Here is a 27,630-nt window from a genome sequence, read left to right as displayed (position 1 = left end):
CCAAATTTAAAATAAACTTTTAATATTCGCGCAAAAATACGATCGCGATTTAAATTGTAATTCGAACGCGCGCGTAACGAGTTGTCTTGTATATATATATAACGAAAGACAAACAACGAAAACGAATTTTCAAAAACACACCCTAAGAAAATTTCGTTCGCGATTATAAAAATGTCGAACACTCCCGAAGCTAATAGATTTTAAATCCGTCGCGACACGTACAGCGGTATCCGTATACGCTGTATAACGAGAATAAGAAAAAAATATTTTACATTATAAACATATTAAACGACCGCCACTTTCACTAAATTCGAACACTCCCGTATAATGTAAAACTAAAAAAAAAAGCGCGACCTGAAACAAAAAATAAATTCAATTAATAATTAAATTTTTAATTAATTTAATCAATTAAACACTAAATAATTATTTTAAATCTGTTTTACCGATGCGATGCAATACATCAAATATGTTTCATCAGCAGTCGGTAAAACAGTTTTAAATTTGTGTAAATCGTCAAATAGGTTTTACCAGCAGTCGGTATAATAATTTTGTCGGTGAAATTATAGCATATATAATAACCATTCAACTCTATACGTTATTAGAGCTCGGTAAAACAGTTTTAATCAGTCAAAATTGTTTTATCAGCAGTAGATAAAACAGTTTTGACCTAAAACTATTATCTATTTAATCAGTTTAATCTGTTTTATCAGCTGTCGGTAAAAAAAGATTTTACTACTAAAAAATGAGTGCAACTAAAAAAATCTGAACAAGGAATTTGTTAGTTGTTTAAATTTATAATTATAATTCCACATTATATTATACACCTACAGTCTGATTAAAAGATTAAATCGAATTATAAGAAAAGATTAATCTTTGGATCTCTAATTGCATTTTGGTATTCATAAACAATTTTATATTTTAATGCCATGCACTCGAAAACAATTTTATTTAGTCATGGGTTTTCTTTACATACGAAGAGAATCATTTTCAAAGAAGTTCACACCACTTGTATTATATATAGGCACAAAAGGTATTTCGAATCTCATTCGTGACAGATGTTTGAGGAACTTTTTTTTTATTCGATTAATCTTCGTTTTTGATTTGATAGTTTTTTTCTTTTTATTTTAAAATTTATTTCTAAACTCTACATATATTTCATTTTCAAAGGTTGCTTGGAAATGATGAAAAAAAATTTCTATTCTTTAAATCTTGTTTCACAAGATAATTTTCCAAACTGTTTCTTTCTATACTCATATATGTATAGAGAAAGAAATATATTTTCTTAAATATAAATTTTTCTAAATCAACATTTTGTTGAATTTAAATTTCGCGCCCATAATTAATGTGCTCTACTTTACCGACTGATGATTAATAAAACGGTAAAACTTCTTTTAAAGAAAATACCATTTCACTTCCACTTTCACTTCGACTTTTAAGAAAGTGGAAATAAAATTATGAAAAAAAGGAAAGGCGAAAGTAAAAGAGGGAGGGTACAGATTAAATTTATTCGAATTTAAGCATGAATGTTTTGAATCCAAAAAACCGAGGGGGTTAGGGAGGGGGGGGGGATTGAAGTTCTTTGATATAGGTGACTCGCATTATGGTAATATTCTAATCGTTTGAGACGCCTCGACACCTCATTCATTTTTCGTCCTTTTCTGACACATATCGCAACGTCTCCAACAGAATATAATAATAGTAAGGACGAGAGTGTGCCAGATCATCGTTCAAGACAATCTGAAATCTCGATTTCACACATTAAAATTTATACATATATATGTATATCAAATATAATATTTGTGTGCGGTTCAATCGAGCTCGTGTTACGAAGCACACAAGGATCAGTCCTTTCCAGTTCGTTCGATCAGATTTCTCGCCTGATTGCACCTGAATTCGTCCACACACTATATATATATACCTGCGAACATCGTCATAACACCCGGCATATATAGACCAGTTCCACTGTTCATCCTCGTTAACGATTCTCATGTTCAGCGACTCGTAAAAACGCGTACGAGTGTCCAAGATTTTATAATCGGACCTCACACCATCCCAATTATATATTAAAGTACACTTTCCAAAAAATTCCACGTTTGTGTAATTAAAAAAAAAAAAAAAATCAGAAAATTAATTTAAATTCAAATTATGTTCGAGCTACATTTTATTTTGTAATTAAATTATTCTTTCTTTATTTTTTTTTTTTACCGTTTTCTTAATAATCAGTCGGTAAAATAGAGCATATTAATTATAGGCGGGAATTTTGAATTGAAAACAAAATAGAAAAAAAAATTTATAATTTAGAAAAAATATTTCTTTTCAACGTTGGAAAATTATCTTGATGAAACAAGGTTATACGTTTTTCTTTTTTTTTTCATCATTTATTCCAATTTCCAAGCAACATTGAAAGCTTTGAAAATGAGATTACAGAAACCCCAGAAACCTCGAAGTAGATTGCAAATCCATCGATTACCCGATTGCTAATCTGTCACGGAAAAAGAAACATAGTTTCGCGGATTTTACCACATCGCGATTCAAATATCATGTCGAGCTAGATTAGGATTTACATCAGTATATATAAATATACTATATATATATTGACTTTGGTTTGATTCTTCATTTAATCCTGATGCGAAAAGGTCCGCATATCTCTTTGAAATTTGAAACATTATCTTCAAACCAACCAACCGAAAAATTTGATTACCTTCTTGCGAGGAGACCGTAATCCATTTTGGCGAAAGTCCAAAGAAGTGTCATATTTTTTTTTGTTTCTCATTTATATATACCAAAAAAATGCTCAATTATTTCAAATGAGAAAAATTTTTTTTGTTTCTTCCTCACTGTCGTGTGGACAAATTTCTTAAAAACTATAATCAAAATAGTCTCCATACAGTTCAAGTATCTAAAAACTAAATACTATAACTGCCCTAAACTTTCTAAACAATTAATGTAGAAACTAGAATAGAATCTATACAGAAACTAGATATAAACTAGGCAGAAACTAGATAAAAACTAGATGGAAACTAGATAGAAACTATAACGTATATGTTATATGTAGAAACTAGAATAGAATCTATACAGAAACTAGATATAAACTAGATATAAACTAGGCAGAAACTAGATAAAAACTAGATGGAAACTAGATAGAAACTATAACGTATATGTTATATGTAGAAACTAGAGTAGAATCTATACAGAAACTATACAGAAACTAGATATAAACTAGGCAGAAACTAGATAAAAACTAGATGAAAACTAGATAGAAACTATAACGTATATGTTATATGCAGAAACTAGAATAGAATCTATACAGAAACTATACAGAAACTAGATATAAACTAGATATAAACTAGGCAGAAACTAGATAAAAACTAGATAGAAAGTAGATAGAAACTATAACGAAATGTAACAAAAAAATATACTTGAAATATATTTTTCCTTTTAAAAAAAATCTATTTTATTTACAGTTTTCCATTCTCTTGTGAATAATGAGGCGAAAAATTGTTTGCAAAATCGAGAATGGAAGCCTCTTATAAAGTGCCACAAGATCATCCTATCGGAAGAGATCCCATCGACCGCCCACGTTGGAAACTTGATCCAAGAGAAACTGGGGTGACGATCTCGAACTCTAATTGACCGTGTTCGTCCTGCGATGATCTTAAAACTCAAAGGATCATAATAATTCAAGACGCCGAACCCATAGTATCATCATATATATATATATTTTTTTTTCTACTAACACTGATCCTTATCTTAAAAATATCAAATTTTTACAGTGATTCCAATTTTCCAAACATGTTTCAAAATTTTTTTTAAACATTATCAGACGCTTAAATAATGTCTAAAATTAATTTATTTGAAATTTTTTTGTTATTGAGTATTTATTCGATAGAATTTTCTTTTAGTCGAATTTTTAATTGTTCGAATTTCCCGCGTAGAAAAACTAAATAGTTTCCATATAGTTGAACTATTTAGAAACTAGATAGGTTCCATACAGTTGTACCATGTAGAAACTAGATAGTTTCCATATAGTTGTACTATATAAAAACTAGATAGCTTTCATATAGTTAAACTATCTAGAAACTAGATTTTTTCATAAAGTTGTACTATGTAGAAACTAGATAGTTCCCATATAGTTGTACTATATAGAAACTGGATAGTTCTCATATAGTTGTACTTGAATAGTTTCCATATAGTTGTACTATTTAGAAACTGGATAGTTCCTATATAGTTGTACTTGAATAGTTTCCATATAGTTTTACTATCTAGAAACTAGATAGTTTCCACATAGTTGAACTATCTAGAAACTAGATTAAAAGAATTTTAATTTGATCGAATTTATATTTATCAAAATTTTTTTACTTGTTGAAATTTTCATTTTACAATAAAAATTGGTAATAATGGAACTTATGCGAAATAAAATCAAGTATGATTTTTTTTAATGCATCGCGGTGAGTCTTGTTATAAGGTTTTTCCATATATATACGCATCCCTAATTGTTAAACATGAAAGTTGAAATCTCCTATTATAATATATGACTAACGTTAACAAGTTCAACGGTTCCATCATTATTTTTAACGAATAGCCTCGTTTAAGGCGCTTCCAGGATGCAATAATAATAAAGGTAATTACGATAAAGAGAATTTTCTCGTTGGTCTTGTATTATTAATATTATTATTATATAGTTAGTAGTATGTTTATGCAGGGTCATTATCGCTATCGTTAAATGAGAGCAAAGGACTATAACAAAGGTGATGCGAGGCGTTGTTGAACTCACTTCGAATTAAAACGAGCATGAATTCCCATAGATAGACATATATATATATATATATATATATATATATATATATATATATATATATATGAGTAATCGGCGTTTTCCTTTCTGCACCTGCACTGAGAATGTCTTACCCCCCACAAGATTACTAACGATCATCATATGTACATTACATATTCAAATCACAAACAGATTATTATATTAAACATGATCTAAATGAAACTAATTTATAATATACGCAATTTCTTTAAATGCTGATCAAAGAAATTCTAATTTTAAGTATTGCATCTAAGTTGAAAATTGTTTAAATTATATTCTAAATTTTAGAATATTTTTTTGTTCGCTGTTTTAAATATTCTGCTAAGAGACAGGAGTCCTAGACTTGGGTCTATTAGACCTTACGCTGAAAAAGCGCTAATTGGACCTTATTCGGCTATTTTAAAAAAACACCCCCTAAACATTATATTATAAAAATATAGAAACTAAAGAATCTAAGAAGAAAATTACATCAAGTCCTAAATTATAAGCGTTAAAGAGGTGGAGAGATATTGATTTGAAGAATCATCAGAAAATCATGAGCCGCGACGATTACGTTATATTAGCAGGAAGAAAAAGAGATTAAGAGATATATATACTCAGCGTGTAATGTAGGTCGTATATATATACTGGAATCAGTCATTTCAATTATAACTTTTTTCTTTTGATAATCGCTTTAATAATCGCGGAACGTAACAAGAAAAGTAAGGAGTGCCTGAATGTTGATCTCTCTCTCTCTCATATTTTTTTCCCTTTTAATATTATATATATCGTTTTATCAGTCTTGGAGAAAAGAGAAAGAAAACGCGCGCATTAATTGAAATAACAACAATAAAGCAGTCTTGAATTCCGCAGGGCAGAGGCAGTTTTACCCAGAGAGGCCTGCAATTCAGATAATACCCCACAATGGGAAGCATCAGAGAGTGATCCACTATTTTCTACCATTTCTCTTTCTCCTTTTGCCACATACAACGTACGTGCGTATTATTTATATTTATATGTTTTTTTCATTTCTTTACGAGAGAATCATCTACCCGAGGATTAAAAATTATTCGTTAGATAGGGCTCTGATTAGAGTTTCGCCAGTTATCCTAGTTTCAAAAATGTAGCAGGAGCTGAGTCAAATTTCGTTACTTCAAATAGAGCTTTCAATAGGATCAAAATAGTTTTCCTAGTTTGAAAAAAATGTAAATAAATTAATAAGGATTTCGCCAGCATAAACCTAGTTTGGAATTTTTTTTTTTTAAATACCTTTTTTCCGTTAATAAAAATTTGAAAAAATTACATTTTTATGTAACATACCCTTGTATCGTATGGACTATTTGTCGTATATAAATAAAATGGGGCCAAACACCTTCTCATCATATTTGTCACAGATATCAAATAACAACATAACTGAAGTATTTTTGCTGAGATGACAAGGTTAAAGGAAGGAATAGAATATCAGTGAGAATGGGGAATAAGAGGGACAATATATATACTATACACATTGTAAGCAAAGTTGGTGTCAAGTAGCAATTATGATTTGATACTGTTACAAATATTATTCCTGACAATCGTGTTATTGGCCAATTGCATAAGAAATATGCCAATATCGAACGATAAATTGCAAAAAAAAGAGAGAACATATCTTGTCACAACTATGTAGAATATTATACCACTTTTATCAAACTCACCCTTTCATTTCAATTTTTGCACCTTGGAAATGTTTTTTAATAAATTTTCACGCGGATAGAATTTCTAAACAAAAAATTAGTATATAATACGTGAAGACAGTTATTGCCTTACATAAAAAATTTTTTTTTTTCAAACTAGGAAAACTGGCTAAACCCTAATTGGAACTTCAAATTAGGAAAACTATCGTGGTCCTATTCAAAGCCCTACTTTGTATAGGGGAATTGAGACAATTTTCTCTTTAGTTATATATTTTTTCTAAACTAGGTTTGATGACGAAACCCTTATAAGTTTATTAACATTTTTTCCAAATGAGGAAAACTGCCGTGGCCCTATTCAAAGCCTTATTTTAAGTAGAAAAGAGAGAAGATGTCTTTAGAAGTAGAAAAAATAGGAATAATTTTTGTTTAAATTATTTACATTTTCCAAACTAGTAAAGCTGTCGAAATACTGACGAACTTTTAATTAGGAAAACTATCGTGGTCCTATCAGAAGCCCTATTTAGTGTAGGGGAATTGAGACAATTTTCTCTCTAGTTATATATATATATACTTTTTTCAAACTAGATTTGATGACGTAAGCCTTTTCAGTTTATTGACATTTTTTTCAAATTAGGAAAAACAAGCGTGGCCCTATTCGAAACCTTATTTTAAATATAGAATATTAAGTCAATTTCGATAGTTATTTACATTTTTGAAAATAGGTAAACTGGCGAAACCCTAACCACAGCCCTCTTTTAAAATCGGATTAAAACAATTTAATGATGAACAATTCAAACATCAAAAGCTTTTAAATAATTATATAAAAAAAAAGTTTTATAATCATCTATAATGATTTTATAAATCGAAATTACCGTCTGTAGACCACCAATTATATTTGAAATCCTTTTTAAAAAAAAAAAAATTCTTTTCCTCTTATTGTAAAATTAATGAAATATCGATCATTATTAAAATATATATATATGGAACGAGCGCGGGGAGTAATTGTCAATCAAATGGGCAATGACTTGTATTGTCAGTAGCTCTCTCATTGTGTAAGTCGGCACTTGGTACTTTGGTTTTCTGTATGGGATTACCCAGCTCGGATTTACTCGACTCTTGCTGGTAATGCTCCGAGAGTCAATGCAGAATGCCGCATGTATATGTAATATACCATATAGCGAGAGGCACGTAATGACAATAATGATTCTCGACGTTTCTCAGAGCTATATATATATATATATATATATATATATATATATATATATATATATATATATATATATATGTAAAAAAAGAAGTCGTGAGCAGGGGCGGGTCTTATAATCACACCTCTTTTTCTCATGGCGCAAATTAAATTCTTTAAATTGATTTAATTATTCGTAGAAAAACGGATAAAATCTTCAAGTCTCGATTATTAAATTTACTATGTAGAAACTAGACACGGAAATATTAGCAATAATTACATAATACAGCAACAATAAAGTCAGATTTCCCTAGAAATTTTGCCAGGGCCCAGATCGGGGTTGAAGAAGACTGCGCTATTAGGGAAAGAAACGCCGCGCCTGATGTGGCCCTGATTAGGAAATCCACATTTTCTGGTCGCCCTGATTTGGCCCTGATCAGGTGTGACGTTAAATTCCCTATTAGGGCCCTGATTTGGCGCTGATCAGATATGGCGTTTCATTCCCTATTAGGGCCCTGACTTGGCCCTGATCAGATATGGCGTTTCATTCCCTATTAGGGCCCTGACTTGGCCCTGATCAGGTGTGGCGTTTCATTCCCTATTAGGGCCCTGATTTGGCCCTGATCAAGTGTGGCGTTTAATTCCCTATTAGGGCCCTGATTTGGCCCTGATCAGATGTGGCGTTTCATTTCCTATTAGGGCCCTGATCAGGTGTTGCGTTTCATTCCCTATTAGGGCCCTGATTTGGCCCTGATCAGGTTTTCATTCCCTATTAGGGCCCTGATCAGGTGTGGCGTTTCGTTCCCTATTAGGGCCCTGATAGGGAAATTCATACAGGGGATTGAAACAATTTCGTTGAAAATTTAAAATTAGTTTAACTGACTAAAATAATGTTAATATATATATATAAATTAAGTAAATGTATATAGAGAGAAGCGATGTTTGATCCAACAGTTAGTGTCGAGTCATAGTGACAACTGATCGATCGATCAAATTACCTGTGTGCAGGATATCTGTCGACAGGAATCGTATCAATGTTGGGATCGATTGCAGAATCAACTGTCCCGGGAAGGACGCGATCGAATTACCATAAAACGCCATGATTAACGCAAGGTAAACGAATATAACGCCGTACAACCGCAACATATTCTGTAGCAGTTTAAAACGCACCTTGTCAGTGGTTTCCTGTTAGGCGCGCATAGCGGTTGCAAAAAAAATTTTTTCTTTTCTAAATATTGCAATCCCACAAATGCATCAGTTTACCGCATTCTTAATTATTATTCATCATTTGATTTCAATTTCATCTAATTATATGAAGCTATCTAGTTTTTAGATAGTTAAACTATATGGAATCTATCTAGTTTTCAGACACTTAAACTACATTGAAACTATCTGGTTTATAGATAATTCAACTATACAGAAACTATATAGTTTCTATTTTACTATATTCCACTATATAGTTTGTAGATCTAGTTTCCAGATAGTTCAACTATAGTAAATCTATCTAGTTTTAATACAGTTAAGATAACAATTTTACTATATTCAGTTTACTATCTAGTTTCTAGATAGTTCAACTATAAGGAATCTATCTAGTTTCTAGATATGACAACTATATGGAAACTATCCTAATTTTATTTATTCTCAACTTTTGAAAAATTCTTTTTCATATTGAATAAATGTAATAAAAATTGGATATCATAAAAAATATATTCTAATATTCTTGGTAAAAATTGTCGAGAATTTTTGGATGAAACTTAAAAATTCTTTCACTTTTAGGAATTGATTAATAGTTTTAAAATATGACGGAAGCAGGGATTGAATTGAAATTTGGCCACGTTGATGAAAATGTGCTTTTACTTGTGTTTGTCAGTTGATGCGGGGCAGGACGAACAACATATGATACATATGGGAACTTTAGCTCTGTGGTTAGAAGCCTGTACACTGAAGCCACAAAGGGTGAAAAGAAGGAACCTGGGCAAAAAGCAAATGAGACTGAAAGTCGAGAATAAAATTGAGATTAAAATTGAATATTAAAATCGAGAATATATAAAATCAATTCAGAAAATTTTTTTAGAAAGTTATATTTTTTAAATATTTTTTTCAACTCAAAACAATTCGGCCCAAATAAACAACAAGAGTAAAAAATATTAAAATTAATCCAAAGAAAAATTTAGCATTAAATCGTAAAAGCAATTACACGACGTGTCCGGCACATATATTGATAATGGATCAAAAATTCTAAAAAGGGACATGTAACGAAAGATTAAAAAAACGACTATTTCCATATTTTAATAGGCTTACGAGATCCTCTCGCGGTCCAGGGAGCAAATATCAAAAAATTGTAACGCATCATTGGACGATGGTCATGTCGAGCCTAAAATAACATAAACGGATTAGGAATGTTTCTATAATCATAATATGGAGACAAACACAGCTAATAGAACTAACGCTGGGACCAACAAGTTTCTAGATACGTAAACTATATGGAAACTATCTAGTTTCTAAATAGTTCAACTAAGTAGAAACTAGATAGTTTCCATTTAGTTGAACTATCTAGAAACTATCTAGTTTCTACTTAGTTGAACTATTTAGAAACTAGATAGTTTCCATATAGTTTACGTATCTAGAAACTTATTGGTCCTAGCGTTAGTTCTATTAGCTGTGTTTGTCTTCATATTATGATTATAAAAACATTCCTAATCCGTTTATGTTATTTTAGGCTCCAATGATGCGTTATAATTTTTTGATATTTGCTCCCTGGACTATCTAGTTTCTAGATAGTTCAACTGAATGGAAACTATCTAGTTTCTACTTAGTTTAACATTATGGAAACAAATTAGTTTACAGATAGTTCTACTATATGGAAACTATTTTCTTTCTAGACAGTAGTTTACTGTACAGTTACTATATTGTTTTTACAAAGAAATTTTTTCCACACGGATAGAAAAATATTATATGGTTGTAGGAGCAAATTTTGACTGCAAAAATCAGTTACCAACTGCAGCAAATTCATTCCTTTTCGTGTAGAGGAAAAAAAAAACTTTCAAATAAACTGTTTATTGATATTCCACCGCAAAGAAAATATAATTCAATAAGGTCAATGCCACAAGATATATACATATTTGCCATTATCGGAGAATATTGAAGAGCAGCAAAAAAAAAGAGAGAGCGAGAGAGAGAGAGACAGAGAGATAAATGATATATTTTTGTGGTATAATATTGAGGCAAAGGAAAGGCAGCCACAGAGCAAATGTTGGTCGGCCGCAATCTTTTAGTCAATTTCAAAATAAAGGGGCAATCTTACTGAACAAACAAAAAAAGAAAAGGTATCGCATAGAAAAAAAAAATGCGAGGGTGATGAAGAATCTCTGTTGTCTTCGCCCATCAAGATATTTCAGTAGCAATTGCATCTCGATAATTTTACTATAATACTCGCTGAACTAACACGCCATAAGATCAATGTGGTCGACCATAACAAAATAAATAATATATATGTATAGGATGGGAAAAAATAGTGGAACGTGATCTTCCTCGTTGATTCAACGGAAGCATATGAAAGACAATTTGCAAAATAACCTTTTGATCTGATCACCGAGAAATATTTGCGAAAGATATATATAATACATGTATGAATATTGTATATATATGTATATATAGAATGAAAACAAGAAATATGATTGACTGTGCAATCATCCGAAGTGAAATGTTAATGTGTCAGGGAAAATTGATGTGCGGCAATTTTACTATAATCCGGAAGTGAGGAATTCCATTGAAAGTTTTAAGGAATTTTTGTGTCTAAAAAAAAAACTGAAAAGTAGATAGATTCTCTTCAGAAAACCTATCTAGAAAGTAGATAGTTTCAATATAATTAAACTATTTAGAAACTAGATAGTTTCCATATAATTAAACTATCTGGAAACTATAGTTTCTATAAAAACTATATGTATACATAGTTTTTATATACTTAAACTATCTAGAAACTAGATAGTGTGCATATAGTTAAGCTATATGGAAACTAGATAGTTTCCATTCAGTTTAGTTTCCAGATAGTTTAACTATATGGAATGTAGACAGATTTCATTTAATTGAACTATTTAGAAACTAGATAGAATCCATATAGTTGAACTAGATAGAAACTAGATTGTTTCTATCTAGTTTAAATATGTACAGTTTTTGGCCACAGCGTTACATTTCTTGCTAGTTCTAGAATTGTTTAACTATACAGTGGCTATATAGAAAATAGTACACAACTGTATCGTAAACTCTACAGAAACGTGAAAAAATTCCACACGGGTATAATAATAAATATAAATTAGAGAGAATTATTTTTAAAGTTATTTTGTAATTTATATATATATATTGACAACGAAATTAATGAATTACGAAATAAAGAATAGTAATGTAAGAATAAAAAGGGAACGATGATCTTTCTCGTGCAGTTATAATTTTTCTCCACATGTGTATAGTCGGTACGAGATAAAGAAGAGGTTAAGACGTCGGGCAATGGGGGCCTCAGGTTCGACGGAAAACAAATGAGCTTTTGACGGGCGAGGTTGAATGCGGCCCTTTTGAGGGCCTTTTGACGTTAGCTGCCGGGGGTCAGGACTTGTCCGTTCACGGTAGCTACTTTTACATTTTTCGAACTCCCTCCCAACCTCTTATGCCATATTTTTTTCCGTTCGTCATCCCGCACCCGTTGAATAATAATAATAATAATAATAATAATAATAATAATAATAATAATAATAATAATAATAATAAGAATTCGATCAAATAGAAAAAAAATTTAGCTGTAAATATAAATTTTATAAACCCGTTTGCGTATGTTAAACGATAAATTTTTTCTCGAAAAGAAAATCACCAATGTAATTTTCGTCTGATGGATAAAAATGTGTGTATAATTTTTTTTTAAGAGTCGAGGGTTGCCTGAAAATTATATTCTGATGCCGTGTGTGATGAAAGAACTTATCCCAATTCGCGAGACTTGTAGCGTCAAAGGAACCAATTTAAAAAAAAATAATTCCCTTCCAAGATTATCAGTGAGATAAAAAATATAAACGCAAATGAAGAAAAAGAAAGAAAACCTCAAAAAAAAAACAATCAAATGTTTAGATCAGGAGGCGAACATAACCACAAAATTTTTGACCTGGCAAAAAAAAATTCCCGTTTCAATAGAAATTTATAGTTAAATTTTTAACTGGACATAATTTTTGAAATTCGCGCGCAATAACTGTTCTACTTTACCGACAGTGCATAGAGTGGAAACTCAAAAGACAAATCAGATACTGTAATAAAAAAAAAACAATCTGGTAAAACAGAAATATGGTACAATACAATAATAATAGAAAATAATTCCACTTTATGTACTGTCGGTACAGTAGATCACTTATTGCGCGGTAATTTATACTGTATAGCATAAAAAAAATATATATATTGTCATTAATATAAGCTACTTCGTTTATTTTCTCTTTCCCACTTGAGGCGCAAATAATTTGCAAAAGGATTGCAGCGCGATAATGTGCATCAAATGCATGCTTATTGTCAGTTGATTAAGCCCCAGGAGTGTCGTTAAAGCGCGACACTCGTTAATACTAAAAAAAAAAACCACCTAACTCCGCGTTGACACGGGCTTATATATAGTTTCGCCGAGAAAATAAATTACACTTTAGAAAATAACAATTACTCATATTTTATGTAATTTATCTGCATGTTAAATAATAATATATATTATTATTATTCTTATTTTTATAATTATTATTACAGTGTTAATATATTTTTCCAAAAAGAAAAAAAAAAACAAAAGATATAATAATTTATTATCGCGAGACCCCCTTGAGAAAAAAAGAGAGTATCTTTTAAAAATCTTTACACTTCTTTTTTTTTTTAGAGAAATAATAATAAATAAATAATATGCTAGCCGTTTGGAAAAATTACCCTTTGTCTAAAAGTTGACAGTTTCTTTATGACTTAAACGCTGAAAAAAAAAAATGAGCAATAAACCACAAAATAGTTGAAAGTTGAGGGACACTCATGTCCGGAAAGGGAAACGTTTCTTTTTTTCTTTTTATTTTTTTTATTTTTCGTATAATCGGCAGAAGTTAATTATGGTAATTATATACGTGGAACAATGCAGCACATGCCGCGGTAAATATGAACCGCGTGTCAACGGCATTGTAAACAAATTTTTTGTCTGCCGAACGCCTCTCTTCGTAATTCGTTTATTACCCGCGTTCCGGTAAGCTACTCTCTTTCTCTCTCACTCTCTTTTAGACAAAAAAAAAATATTGTATATATAATGAAGAGCACAAAAGTGTTCGCATTTTGTGTTGGTTGGTTTAAAAGCATTTTGCCATTGGCACAAACATTCCAAACTAAAATCGGTCAATAAAATCATTATTTAAATATTTCGAGCAGTTGCTCGTATTGTGCCACTTTTTTCCCCCTCGAGCCAACCAAACGTGTTGTTCAAGCAATTCACTTTAAATTGTCTATTGCACTTCTGACACCATCCAGGTGTAAACAGATTTTTTTTTTTTAATTGCAGTTTATTTATTTTGCCTTTTCTTCAAAGCAGTATTTTTAATTATAATATAATATACAATAAAATATATAATATATTATATATATATTTGACCTCATTTTGAGGTTATGTTTGAATCTTAAAAAAGCGGAAGCAGCGATATATTTTTGTAACATGGAGAGATAAAAAAATATATCGCTGCTTCCGCTTTTTTAAGATTCAAACATAACCTCAAAATGAGGTTAAATTTCCGGGACGGAAGAAGAATATAACCTCAAAATTCAAGATCAGTGTCAAGGCAATGAGCCAAAGGGGCAAATATAACCTCAAAATTATAGAAAGATATTGAGTAAAAACAAATAACATATATGTATTATTATTATTATAATTATTTACCTTTATCTCTGCTGTCTGCAATTGTTTCTGTCATCAAAATTGTTGTAACCTAAAAATTTTAAATAATGTAATTATTTTTTTATTCTGAACAGAATGTAGTTTTAATGTTCAAGAACAAGTGTTCGATAAAAGTCATCATAGCTATGTGGTTAGAGTACACAACTCGCGTCCTGAGGGTCTTGGGTTCGAACCCACACGCGGGAGAGATTTTTCAAATTTATGCTCAAGTGTATTTCTATACTGTACAGGTAAAAAAAATGTCATTTAAAAAAAAAATAATCTCATACAAAATAGGGCAATTTTAAGGAAAACTGAAAAGGCCCTGATAAGTATTATTCTAAGGTATTGATAAGTAAGGTATTGATTAGGAACAGGTGAAACAAAGACATGATAAGTATTTCTCTAAGTAGGGTATTGGTCGGGAACAGTGCGTAGGGCACTAGTAGGGCTCTGGTCAGTTTCTCTGGAATCGTCCAGATAGGGAAAACTGACCAGTACCCCATTAGATCCACATTTAAATTTCTTCTCACGTTATGGGTGAGAATATAAAATAAAAATAATCTTACAAAATAGGGCAATTTATAGAAAAAAATGACAAGGCTCTGATAAGTTCATCCCTAAGTAGGGTATTGGTCAGGAACAGCGTAACAAGGCCCTGATAATTATTTCTCTAATTAGGGTATTGTTCGGGAACAGTGTAACAAGGCACTAGTAGGACTGACTAGTAGGACACTAGTTTCTCTGGACAAGAACCAGATAGGGAAAACTAGTCAGCACCTCATCAGGCCCCCATTTCAATTTCTGCCCAAGTATCGACTAGCGAAATTTTCCTTTTTTTCATTTTGATAACAAAAAAAATGTTAATACTTTTTACATAAAATAATATCGAAACTAAAAAATTATAATAATTTTTTTTAACACACTTGACACATCTCAACGGGGTTCTCTCGATATATATTATGGCTTCCATAGTGTCGGCGAGGCATAATTAAACGATGCAATTAAAAGGATAATGGCGTTCGATCTCGCGAAGAAAAGAATAAGAGAGAGAGAGAGAGAAGGAGACAGAGATAGCGGTAGTAAACTGTAACAATAGCCGGAGGGTGATGGGCATTGTCGATGATAATATTGATTAATTATAAAGTAGAAACCTTCTTACGCGTGAGTTTTTAGTTCATATATAAATATAGTATATACATGATTCTTTGCGATCATCAAAGTGTTCATCATTAACGACTGGAGCTCTTTTTAACAAGTGTGGGAAACAAGTTACGCCTCCATGTTCTAATTTTCATCTTTGGCTTTCAACTCTCATGGCGGTCTTTTGTGCGCGCCTCTCGACCCCAAGCGATTGCATCCAATTTTCTTTTGTCTTCCTTACATCGAAAAAAAAAAATATATATATATATATATAACTGTCCTTCGAATATCTTCATTAATTATGCCAACCGCATGCGACACGAAAAGAACAAAATTACAACTTCCTTGTTTACTGTCTTTTTTTCCAACTGGTAATTATCACCTACTTTCAATTGTTTAATTATCTAATTCCCTCATTATATATACCATTGTCTAATTATCAACAAGTATATATATTCATTTGTTTAATTATGCAATTTCTATAATTATTTACTTTGCTTAACACTCAATTCCTAAAATTCCATATACCAAAGAAAAAAGATTTCTTTGAAACAAAGAAATCGTTTTCTTTTCATCACTTTTTGAATCAAAGATGAAATTTGTTTGATTTAAAAAAAAGTTTTCTTTCCTAAGTCTAACTCAACAGCGTATAAACATAGTCGATTTTACGTGCGGGATAAAAGAATATCGAAAAGGAAAACACTCGATAATTAATGACACTTCGATAAAAATAAGAGAGTAAATTTAAGGGTACAAGTCTTAATAGAGCAAGAAAAAATTTCACAAATCGATTTATATATTTATAAATAAAAAAGAAAACGCCAATGTCATTTTTTTTTTCTTTTATATTCATAAATTATTAATTTCAAAATTCGTGGGACTAATTGATAAATGGTATATTTGGTATTAGGAGTGACGAAAGTTAACATCCATTAAATTTTCTTCAAAATGTCGGGTCACCATCGTACTTTCCTTTGACATCAAGTGGTAATTAATTAAGTTTGACTTGCCGCGTGAATTAGAGGGGTCTCTCTCACTCACACTCTAGGAGTCGATTAATTAATTGTAAACTTCAAGCGACCAGCTAAGGAGAAATCGTTCATTGAGGGGATTTTGTCACCTTTTAAAAGCTCCTACAAAAGGCTTCAAGCTTCACAGAAGCTTTCACATCAGACAATCGAAAATAAAATACAATGGACTGAGAAAGTGTTTGGAAAAGAAAAAATTCGTATAAAAAAAAAATTACAGATTCAAATAAAAACCTTTTTTTGAGGCTTTAAGTACAAATATTAGCAAATATTGGCAAATTTGTTACCGAGTTTCACATAATAACCTCTTTCGCACTATTTAATTGTTGGAAAACTTGTTACCTACTTTACCGACTGTTACATAACCTAATTCCTGGCAAATTCGTTACCTACTTTACCGACTCTAACATAACCTCTCCTTCAGTGTTTAATAATGTCAAACAAATACAAATTCTATCGAAAAAAAAGTCCAAAATATTGAAAAATATTCATTAAAAGAAAGAAAAGACAATACTCAATGACAAAAGAACAAGAAACGAGGAAAGGAAAACAAAATAAAGAACATTAGAATGTAAAAGCATAAAAATTTGAAAAAAAAGGCAAGAAATGGAAAACATTTAAAGGACCCGCTATTATATTGTCCCAAGAAAAATGGAGTGATCGTTTCCCCCCACCTACATCACAGAAAAAGTGCATTTTTTTGCAATGGTCACAAGAGCGTTGGATATGTTATAGTACATAGAAGGGAATGGAAAAGAAAGAAAAAAAATTAGAGAAAGCGCGCGCACACACGAGAATAAAAGAAAGGAGAAAAATAAAAAGGGGAAGCAGTTAAATTCGCGTTGCATGTGTGTGCAACGAGAGAATCCTCCACTCGTCCAATCCTTTGTTTCAAACGTTAGCTAAGCTTTTGTTTCGGTTATACGAGCGAGGATAGAGAACGAGGGCCGCTCTAATAAAACGAAAAACGGCCCCAAGCCACTTTACAATGCCTTATATTTGCATAATTTCGCGTAATCTCCGCCATTTTGGGTCTCGCGATTCGTTGCCCTCCCCCCTCTTCTTTTTTTCCTCCTACCGACACACGTCTCCTTCTTTTACTTTATATATATATATATAAACTCATGCTCCTTGCAGAATTAATTTACGACCCGCACCGGCCTTTCGCTCTCCCTCCGTGTGTGCAATGCTCTTTTTCTGCATCTTGCACGAAATTCAAATCACAAAACAAACGTCAAATTATAACAGATTCACAATTTTTCTAATTAACTTAAAAATGATCAATTTTACACTAATAATAACAATTTTCATTTAAAAACAAAAAAAGCGTTTTTTTTACCGAAAGTAATATCAAAAACTTGATTTACATTTTTTAAACAAGGAAAACTAGACAGAGCCCGACTATAGCCCTAATTCAAATAGGGCGAAGTGGTGCAATTTTTCCACTAGTTTTTTTAATCTTTTAAACTAGAAATGTCAAAAAAGTAGTTTCCTAAGTTTTTTTTTTACCTTTTTAAGGTTTTTAAGTTATCTTTTTTCAAATAAGGAATACTAGCAAGGCCCTGATCAGTGCCCTTTTTTGAATTTTTTTACAAAAAGTAATTTTAGAACTTATTTAAATTTTTTTAAACTAGGAAAACTGTTTAGGCCCTGACTAGTTCCCTTTTTCAAATTTGTTGTTAACCATACTTGGGGTTTCGTCTAGGAATACTTGTCAAACCCTTAAATAGAAAAAATTATCAAAATACTGGTCTAATGATATATTTAATTGTTAATATATTTTTTTAACAAAAGGTAATCTTAAATTTTTAGTTTATTTACATTTTTTCAACAAGGAAAACTAGAGGAAGCCTGACCACAGTCTTATTTTAAATACGGCGAAGTGGTGTAATTTCTCCATTAGTTATTTTATATCTCAAACTAGCAATGTCAAAAACTTAGTCTATTTACTTTTTTATTCCAAACAGGGAAAACTAGGGAGGCCCTATTTTAAATAGGGCTATGGTCAGAGGCTCCCAAGTTTTCCCTATTTGGAAAAATGTAAATAAACTAAGTTTTTGGACATTCCTAGTTTAAAAGATGTAAATAACTAGTAAAGAAAATGTACCACTTCGCTGTAATTAGAATAGAGCTGTAGTCAGACTCTCCCTAGTTTTCCTTGTTTAAAATAAATGTAAATTACACTAATGTTATATTACCTTATGTAAAAAAAATTAATTGACAATTAAAGAGAATGTTTAGACCAGTGTTGTGATAATTTCTTCTATTTTAGGGGTTTGACAAGTATTCCTAAGCGAAACCCCAAATAGGATTATCAACAAATTTTGAAAAAGGAAACTAGTCAGGGCCTCAACAGTTTACCCAGTTTAATGTAAATTAGTTATAAAATTACTTTTTGTAAAAAAAATTCGAAAAAGGGCATTGATCAGGGCCTCACTAGTATTCCCTATTTAAAAAAAAGATAAATAAACTAAGTTTTTGACATTTCTAGTTTAAAAGATAAAAATTAGTAGAGAAATTGCACCACTTCGCTCTATTTGAAATAGAGTTATAGTCAGGCTCTGCCTAGTTTTCCTTGTTTGAAAAAAATATATAAATAAATCAAGTTTTTGACAATAGTTTCTGTAAAAAAAATATATTATCAATTAAAGGAAATCTTTAAATTAATAACTTTTTAATAATAACACGTTATTTGTTAAAATATAAAGTACAATGGAATTTGAAGAATCTTTTTTTCGCAGGAATGTGAAACGGTTGTTAATGGGTGTTTGGCAGTGAAGATGAAATTCAAATGATTGAGAGCAATTGGATTGTTGGTGTTCAGTTCAATCAAAAAGCGAGACACGCCATTCTCTCGTTATATTGAGGAGAGAGGAACTTGAAACTTGTGATCGCGCAGAGGCAGGAAGTTTAATATGTGTGAACGCTCCTTTATTAGTAGCGTGACCAATGAGCGCTGACGTTATTAATCAAAAGTCTAACACCGCGTACATATATATAGTTTCTCATATATATATATATACATCCCATTTCGATTCTACACCTTTTTTTTTCTTTTTACGCAAATGTTAATTAAGAATTCCAGATAACTTTTGCCATTAACGTATTTTTTAATCGTAAATTCTTGTAATAATTTAAATACATAATTTATTTAATTAATAAAATCTTTTTTTTTATATTTTACCCGGTGCCTTACGCATAATTCTTTAGAATTAAAAAAATTTGTCGCCTTACTGCGCATATACATATAACTATAGAAACTGCTGTTATTACATCAAATAACTATACCTATATATAAATTAACTTGAAAGTTAAATTAAACAATCAAACAAAAAAAAAAGTTTTTTTTATAACAGTAATGCAGACCAATTAGAATTGGCGTGCAATTTTATATAGAACGCGGAAAACGCGCGGATGCGTCAATCGAGATTGTAAAACTGTTGCGCCTATATATATAACGAAGAAAAAGAAAGTGAAGATTTCTTAAAAGCGCGATGCAAGATCGAGAGATTATGACACACACGCTAGGAAATGAAATTGGTTGGGGGCTCGCGGGTTGAGAACCGAGATGGCTAAATAAAGTAATTGTTGCCATTACCTCGCCAACATTATATATATATATATATATATATGTATATATCCGTATGTGTCAAAGGAACGTGTGCAGGTGTATTAAACAGTGGGTGTGAGGTCTGATGCTCGACTTGTGAGAACTCGAGCAATTATCCGCCATAGTATTCAGATCGCAATCCACGGCTCATTCATAACGAATTAATTTAGATGTCTTAATTGCATCGGTTAATTGTTCACAATGGTAAATGTACATAGGTGCAATAAGTCTTTTATTTCTCCAAGAACTATATACATGAATGCAATTGCGATTACCCCCAACTTTGTGTATCTCAAATAGTATACCTATCAGTTTGCTGTGAAAGTATAATTTTTAATTTAGTCGAATTTAATTTTGTGTTTTCAAAATATGAATTATTTTTGTATACAATACTGAAAATTAAAACTGGGAGGAATAATAAAGAATTTACTGCGCAGTCGTAGGTCCCATAGAATTCGACTGCGCATCGTTTTAAGGTTACGCGGTTATCTTCCTTGAAAAACCTTAAAACGATGCGCAGTCGAATTCTATGGGACCTAAGGCTGCGCAGTACATTTTTTATTACACATTAAAATTGGGAGGAATAATAAAAAATTTACTGCGCAGTCGTAGGTCCTATAGAATTCGACTGCGCATCGTTTTAAGGTTACGCGGCTATCTTTCTTGAAAAACCTTAAAACGATGCGCAGTCGAATTCTATGGGACCTAAGGCTGCGCAGTACATTTTTTATTATACTTCCCAGCTATAATTCTCAGTGTATATATACAAAAATAATTCATATCTCGAAAAAACAAAATTAAATTCGACTTAAAAATTATATTTGCGCGACAAACTTATGTGCTAATTGGTATATTAATATCAATCTGAAATTCCGACCAAGATCATTTTGAATCATTGAGACTCAATTCGATATACTAAAAATGAATTGCAAAATTTAAAATGAATCCAAGATTTATCTACGTGAGTGCAGATATCACGTGTGAGAATAATAATTCTCTTTTGGTGTAAACCGCGACTCAAATAAGCATTTCTCTAATGAGATACATATATTTATACAAGTGCTTTCACCGCAAGCCACACACTTCCGCCATATATACGACTAGTTGATTTATTAATGTGTTTAATAATCAGCTATAAGATAGCGCGATTAAGCAATCATTATAATTAAGAGCTTGATGCATTTAAATATATTCGACATGCGCGGTGTCTCTCTTTGAAAACATTTAACGAGCGTAAAAATCAGAATTTATATGTCCCATTAAACCAAAGAGATTGTTTAAAAAAAAAAATTCTAATTAAAAATGACTACGCGATGATATAGATTTTTCCAGTTGACTGAAAAAATGTTGTATCCTAATTGAGAAGTTTATGTAGAAAATTCAACTTCAAATGTAAATATATATATACTCTCTAAATCTGAATTAGTAAAAATGTTTACTAATTTGAATTAGTGACTCACTTTTTGCTTCTGAATTAGTAAAATTTTACTAATCATTAGTAAGTTTTACTAACAATTAGTAAAATTTAACTAATTCTAAAACAAAAAGTGAGTTACTAATTTAAATTAGTAAACATTTTTACTAATTCAGATTTAGAGAGTATGTCCTCTTGACCTATGTCCTAAACATTTGATAATTAGGATAATTTTGAGGTTATGTTTTCATGTTTGTTAGTTTGACAAGTCATAAGCGATAGTCGGGTCTGAGGTTGAAAAATAATTTCAAAATTAGGTCAAAGTTCAGGGACAAAATACTATAACATATCAAAAGGACGTTAGGTTTGAGAATAAAATCAGCGAACCTAACCTCAAAATTACGTCACTTTCTGGGTTAAGAGAGCGAATCAAAATTCAAGGTAAAATTTTAAGTTCTTATACATATAAAGAAGTTAAAATCATTAAATAACCTTAAAATTACATCAATACTCAGAACGAAAATACGAACATAACTTAAAAAAATTGAAGATTTAGAAGGGTACCTCCAGTATAATAAAATATAAGATAATATAATTTAATAAATATTTTGTGTTGGATAAAATAATGTTTTAATGTATTGAAATTCTATTTTTCAAAACGATTTTACTGCTTTAAAACTTGAGCTTGGAAAAATTTTCATTCTATTATCTTAAAAAGCAGATATTAATTTTATTATTTTTTCAAAGCGAAAAAGTTGATAAAAGAAAACAATAAATAAAGACATTAAATAACTAACATTGAATAGTATATTGCTCTTTGCAAATAGTTCAGTATTGTGGATGCCTATCAAATAGAAACATCAGTTGAGTTTACATATTTATTTTAATATAATATATTTTGATCCAACAGATAAAAACATTATAATTTTCAAATCTTCAACTTTTTTAGAAAAATGATTTCTTTAAAAGAATTTTTTCTTCTATTTTTCGTTACCTTTTCCCTAGTAGATAGTTGGCTATGGCAGAAAGTAAGATTTATTATATAATCATTTTAAATGTGTAATTTCACATTAAAATATTCTCCACATATTTCCCCACAAAATTTTAGATCAATCTATTTTATATTTTGCTAGAAAATCTATATAAAAATATTTATTCACAACCATATGACCGTAATAGATGATAATCAAAAATTTTCTTTTAGACATTACATTTGGGTGAAGAATCAGATACGTTCGTAAGTTACAAAAATTAATATTTAAATTATAAGTATAAATTTTAAAGTTTGTAGTTGTGTTTTGCTTCATTTTTTTGAAGTGTTCTGAATTTTAAAAATATAACGGATTAACTTTGGTAGACTAAAGAAAAAAAAATTACTAAATTCGATACTTAATTGAAAAAAAATTTTTTTTTGAATTTCTTTTCTATAAAACAAAATTAGGGTACAATCAAGAAATACACAAGAGGCATGAAATCACTGTTGGTACCTTATTTTGTGAGAAACTGCATAACAGAAGTTGAAAGACGTGGATTGGAAGAAATAGGATTGTACAGAGTATGCGGCTCAAAAAATAATATAGAAAAGATCATAAAATCGTATAGAAAAAAGAAGAACGCAGATTTATCGAAATTTGATGACATTAATGACATTACCGGAGCACTTAAATTGTTTTTACGGTAAACTTAATTTATAAATTTATTAAATATCTTATTTAATTTATTATTTAGAAGATTTAAAACAATAAATCTTTAAATTCAGATCAATGAAAGGGCGAATAATTGATGTAGATTTGGGGAAAGAGCTTCTACTCGCTATTGAAAATTTATCACCAAATTTGGAAACGGAATTGAAAGAAATAATTTCCAAACTTCCAACACCAAATATTCAAACTCTTGCTTTTATAATTTTACATTTGCAAGTGGTACCTAGAATACCAGAAAATGAAATGAATATTCCCAACTTGGCTATAGTTGTTGCTCCAAGTGTATTCAGTGATATTGGAATTGCTCCTAAAGACAGTATAGCAATTGTTAAGTCGAGAATCAAGGTAACTAAACATTATATTTATTTTACTTTAATTGGCATAATCGCATCATCTATTGTTAAATTTTAGTTTTTGTAGATCTTTGAAAAATTATTAGAAATACCATCCGATTTTTGGTATGAGCTTCTTCGATTGGTAAGTATGTAAGAAATAAGTTTAAGTATCAATATTTTAATTTGAAAAAATTGCAAACTTCACACTAGTATACAATCACTAACTTCACATAATCTAAATTATTACATATTTTCTTTCTAGAATGATGCTTCGGAAGCAATGGAAGAAGAAGTTTCAGATACGGTAAAAATTATTTAATATTTTTAACTTACTTTTATTTTCTAAATAAACCCTTATTTTTCATATTTGGCCCTATTGCATTTGGTAAAAATTTTTATTGTTATTTTCATTGAAAAGTTAAAATTTTCTAGTGAACTTCAAAAATAGTACAAGAAATCGATTACTATTAATATTTTGTCAAAAAAGTCACTTTTAAAAAATTTGAATATTTTTTCTCTTTTTTAGGATAGTATTATATTTGAAACATATAATGAAGATGAATATGAAGAAAGCAAAAAGAAACCAAGCGATGAAGCAAGTCTTTCGAGTGGTATTTCGAGTGATATTTCGGATGATGTTTCAATTAATCTTTAAACATCAAATGAGGTAAAAATTATTTAACATATTTAATGTACATAGAACTATTAAATATATGAGTCATTCTTTGGAAAAATTTTAAATTAAATTTACAAATTTAAAGCTATTGGATTGGCATCATACTTTGGAAAATAATTAAGTAAAATTTATCTGTAATTTTAATTTCTTTTTTTTTTTCAGAAAAAGTGCAGAGACTAATTTTTAGCAAAAGCTGAAAAAAAATCACTTTGCATCCACTTTCAAAGTGGCAGGATAAAAAAAATGTATTAAGATTTTGTTCTAATCAATAAAGAATTGAAATCATATATTTTTATTTTCATTTCAAATCTCTATGATCCTTTACTAATTATAAACTCTGAGAAAAATTTTGATTCAACTAAATATACGATTTTTTTTGTATGTAACTCTATTTTTTGGTTATATTTTGAAAAAAAATTATTAACTTTATTCAACTAAATATAACAAGAAGCATTATATGCACTTTTATGAATTAAAATCTCACTTTTCTATTGAGAAAGTGAAGACTTTCAGTGTATTAATTAAAATGGCTATTACATAATCATAATACAACGCTTATTGTGTTGCTTCCTGCACACAACTGATATAGCGAGTCTTTGCGCAGAAAATACTAAAAACAAATGCTCTTAAGATGCTCAGATTAGATGAACAATAAAAATTAGTTCAAGCATTTAAATTCACATAAATAAGTAAAAAAAAATTTATTCATCGCGTTTAATTTAACAGAATTCTCATTCAATCGAATTTTTAAATGACAAAAATTCCAATTCACCGAATTTTAATTTGTCCGAATTTTTAATATGATAGAATTTTTAAAACGCCGAATTTTCATTTAACCGAATTTACAAATGGCCGAACAAACAATCGGAAGAAAGATTTCGGCGCAATTTTTAAAATTAACCAATTAAAAATTATCAAGAATATCAGGATTGGTCAATTGTAAAAAATTGCACCGAAATCTTTCTGTCGATTGTTTGTTCGGCAATTTGTAATTTCGGATAAATGAAAATTCGGCGTCTTAAAAAATCGTACAAATTAAAATTCGGTGAATTGGAATTTTTGTTATTTAAAAATTCGAAACGCGCATAAAATTCGGTTAAATTAAAATTCATATAAATTAGAATTCTCTTAAATAAAAAGTTATGTAAAGAAAATTACTGTAAATTCTGAACACTGATCCGATGTCAGATTTATAAAAATTCAAAATGGCAGAACCAATATGGCGGTCGAAAAAATTTAAAAATTGTTCAAATCTGTTTGAAATTTGTTTCTCAAGGATTTTCGAGGTCGCTGATTACGAATCCGTCATCACATTGACAAAATTTAAAATGGCGGATGCAATATGGCGGGTGAAAAATAGAAAATTTCGCCAAAACAACACAAAATTGGTGTCTTAGGGGTTTTTTGGAGTCGCTAAATACGAATTTGACGTCAGATTTGCAGAATACAAAATGGCGGATGCAATATGGCGGTGAAAAATAGAAAATTTCTCCAAAACAACACAAAATTGGTGTCTTAGGGGTTTTTGGAGTCGCTAAATACGAATTTGACGTCAGATTTGCAGAATACAAAATGGCGGTGAAAAATAGAAAATTAATGTCTCGGGGGGTTTTTAGGGTCGCTGAACACAAATCTGATGTCAGCTTTGCAAAATTCAAAATGGTGAATCTATTATGATGGAATAAGTTAAAAATTTTGTTTTTTATTCTCAAAATAATTTTTGCACGTGAACATTAAACGAATTTAAAATCCGGTTGACGTTTTCTTTTTTTATTATGAATATATATATATATATATATATATAGTAAAATAGCCACAGGGAATCGATGGCAATTGTCCCTTTGCTCTGGATTAACACGTCTAGAGCTTAAGTACGATGTTAAGTAACCAACGGTGGGTATTATAGGGTGGGCTTGTTGTAAAGTCAGTTTGCAGTATTATAATGGAAAGGTGCGTTAGGAGAAATAACGAGCGAAGCGCTACGCCACGTGAGCAACTGCCAACGCGAGGTCTGTGGCAGTGATTCTATGGCTTCTTCGCACGACAGGCCAATAAAATGTTTCCACGAGGATACTATATAATACCACGCGCACTGTAAAATGCTAATTCTCATGGATTCTAACGCGTTTCCAAACGGATTTCACTCGCCAGTCTCCCCCTCTCCTTTCTCTCTCTCTCTCTCTCCTTCTCGCGGAAATATTTCCGCGTCTTCCGGGTAAAGAACCTCGGCGCCATTCACACTTATATATATATATATATCACGAGATAGGGATAAACTTCACCCCGCTCAATTAGCGTTGAACGTGAAAATTAGCAAAGGTGAAAAGCAATTTCTGCCCCCTCCTTTAACTATTTATTTTCTACTTGCAATTGTTTCCCAGAAGTAAATCAAGTGGGCAATAAGTGAACTGTTTATTTCAACTGAAAATAAGAGTGTTTTCATTCTACGATTTTTTTTTCTTGCGTCTTATGCAAATTATTTTCAAACGCATTATTTGGCTCAAGGTAAATGTCGTGTTTATGAAAATGGCAAACAATTTGTGTTCAATTTTCAACTGTGTTTTCTTTTTTTTTAATGTCAAACATGCAAGAAAATTATATTTAATAATTTTAAAAAATGATTCTCTAAAGATTTCACATATAATTGGAATTTAACATAACTGAATCACTTTTGTGTAAGATCTATACTTTGAAATTCAGTTAAATTTTACTGAAAATTAGTCGAATTCTTCACTGATTTTAAACAGGAGAAACATTCAAGAAACAGTCAACATCGGTAAAACAGGTTTGACTGTTTTTATCGATTAATCTGCAACTGTTTTACCGACTAATGATAATGCAGATTTGACTGTTTCAATCAATAAAGTAGATTTCTACTAATTTTCCCTAAAATATAACTAAATTTTAGTGAAGATTTTACTAAATTGATGCAGTAGCTATAATTTAGCTATATTTTTAAAATTTGCTACTTTCAAGTTAACGGTGAGTTGATAATAAAAATAGATTAAATTTTTTTTCCGTTAATTTAAATTAAAAAAAAAAAATTTATAAAATTTACCGTGAACGTTCTCTGTTGATTATACAAAATATTTGTCATTGAAAGACGATGATGAAAGTTGCGGAAATTACGATTTGGTCCAAATTCAACGAGATCGAAATT

At 30.4% G+C, this 27,630-nt stretch overlaps 1 protein-coding gene and 1 long non-coding RNA gene across 5 annotated transcripts; one reads left to right on the top strand and one right to left on the bottom strand.

Moving 5' to 3' along the window:
* Positions 1–27,630, bottom strand: LOC127276755 (uncharacterized). Its single transcript, XR_007842257.1, has 3 exons — positions 27,529–27,630; positions 14,565–14,613; positions 1–354 (listed from the first exon to the last, which is right to left on the bottom strand). It is a non-coding gene; the product is annotated as an uncharacterized LOC127276755 (long non-coding RNA).
* LOC127276750 (rac GTPase-activating protein 1-like) lies at positions 22,549–24,757 on the top strand. 4 transcript variants are annotated; one of them, XM_051297391.1, is made up of 9 exons: positions 22,594–22,619; positions 22,706–22,784; positions 22,961–22,993; positions 23,198–23,433; positions 23,516–23,804; positions 23,880–23,936; positions 24,057–24,098; positions 24,321–24,461; positions 24,633–24,757. In XM_051297391.1, exons 2-8 carry the CDS (start codon positions 22,710–22,712, stop codon positions 24,447–24,449), a joined length of 861 nt encoding a protein of 286 aa, XP_051153348.1. In that variant the 5' UTR covers positions 22,594–22,619; positions 22,706–22,709; the 3' UTR covers positions 24,450–24,461; positions 24,633–24,757. The 4 variants fall into 4 exon arrangements, with proteins under 4 accessions (XP_051153350.1, XP_051153347.1, XP_051153349.1 ...); XM_051297393.1 differs by lacking the exon at positions 22,706–22,784 and having other exon boundaries at positions 22,549–22,619; XM_051297390.1 differs by having other exon boundaries at positions 22,573–22,784.

This window comes from Leptopilina boulardi, unplaced genomic scaffold (genome assembly GCF_019393585.1).
Source record: "Leptopilina boulardi isolate dan_hultmark-lab unplaced genomic scaffold, ZJU_Lbou_2.1 LbouV2_151, whole genome shotgun sequence".
Lineage (NCBI taxonomy): Eukaryota > Metazoa > Arthropoda > Insecta > Hymenoptera > Figitidae > Leptopilina > Leptopilina boulardi.
This window is presented reverse-complemented; position numbering and strand designations above follow the sequence as displayed.

Coding starts and splice junctions, on each gene's coding strand:
- LOC127276750 (XM_051297390.1), top strand. CDS start 22,710: ATGATTTCTTTAAAAGAATTTTTTCTTCTATTTTTCGTTACCTTTTCC. Junction 22,785..22,960: donor ATAGTTGGCTATGGCAGAAA/GTAAGATTTATT, acceptor ATTTTCTTTTAG/ACATTACATTTGGGTGAAGA. Junction 23,434..23,515: donor GCACTTAAATTGTTTTTACG/GTAAACTTAATT, acceptor CTTTAAATTCAG/ATCAATGAAAGGGCGAATAA.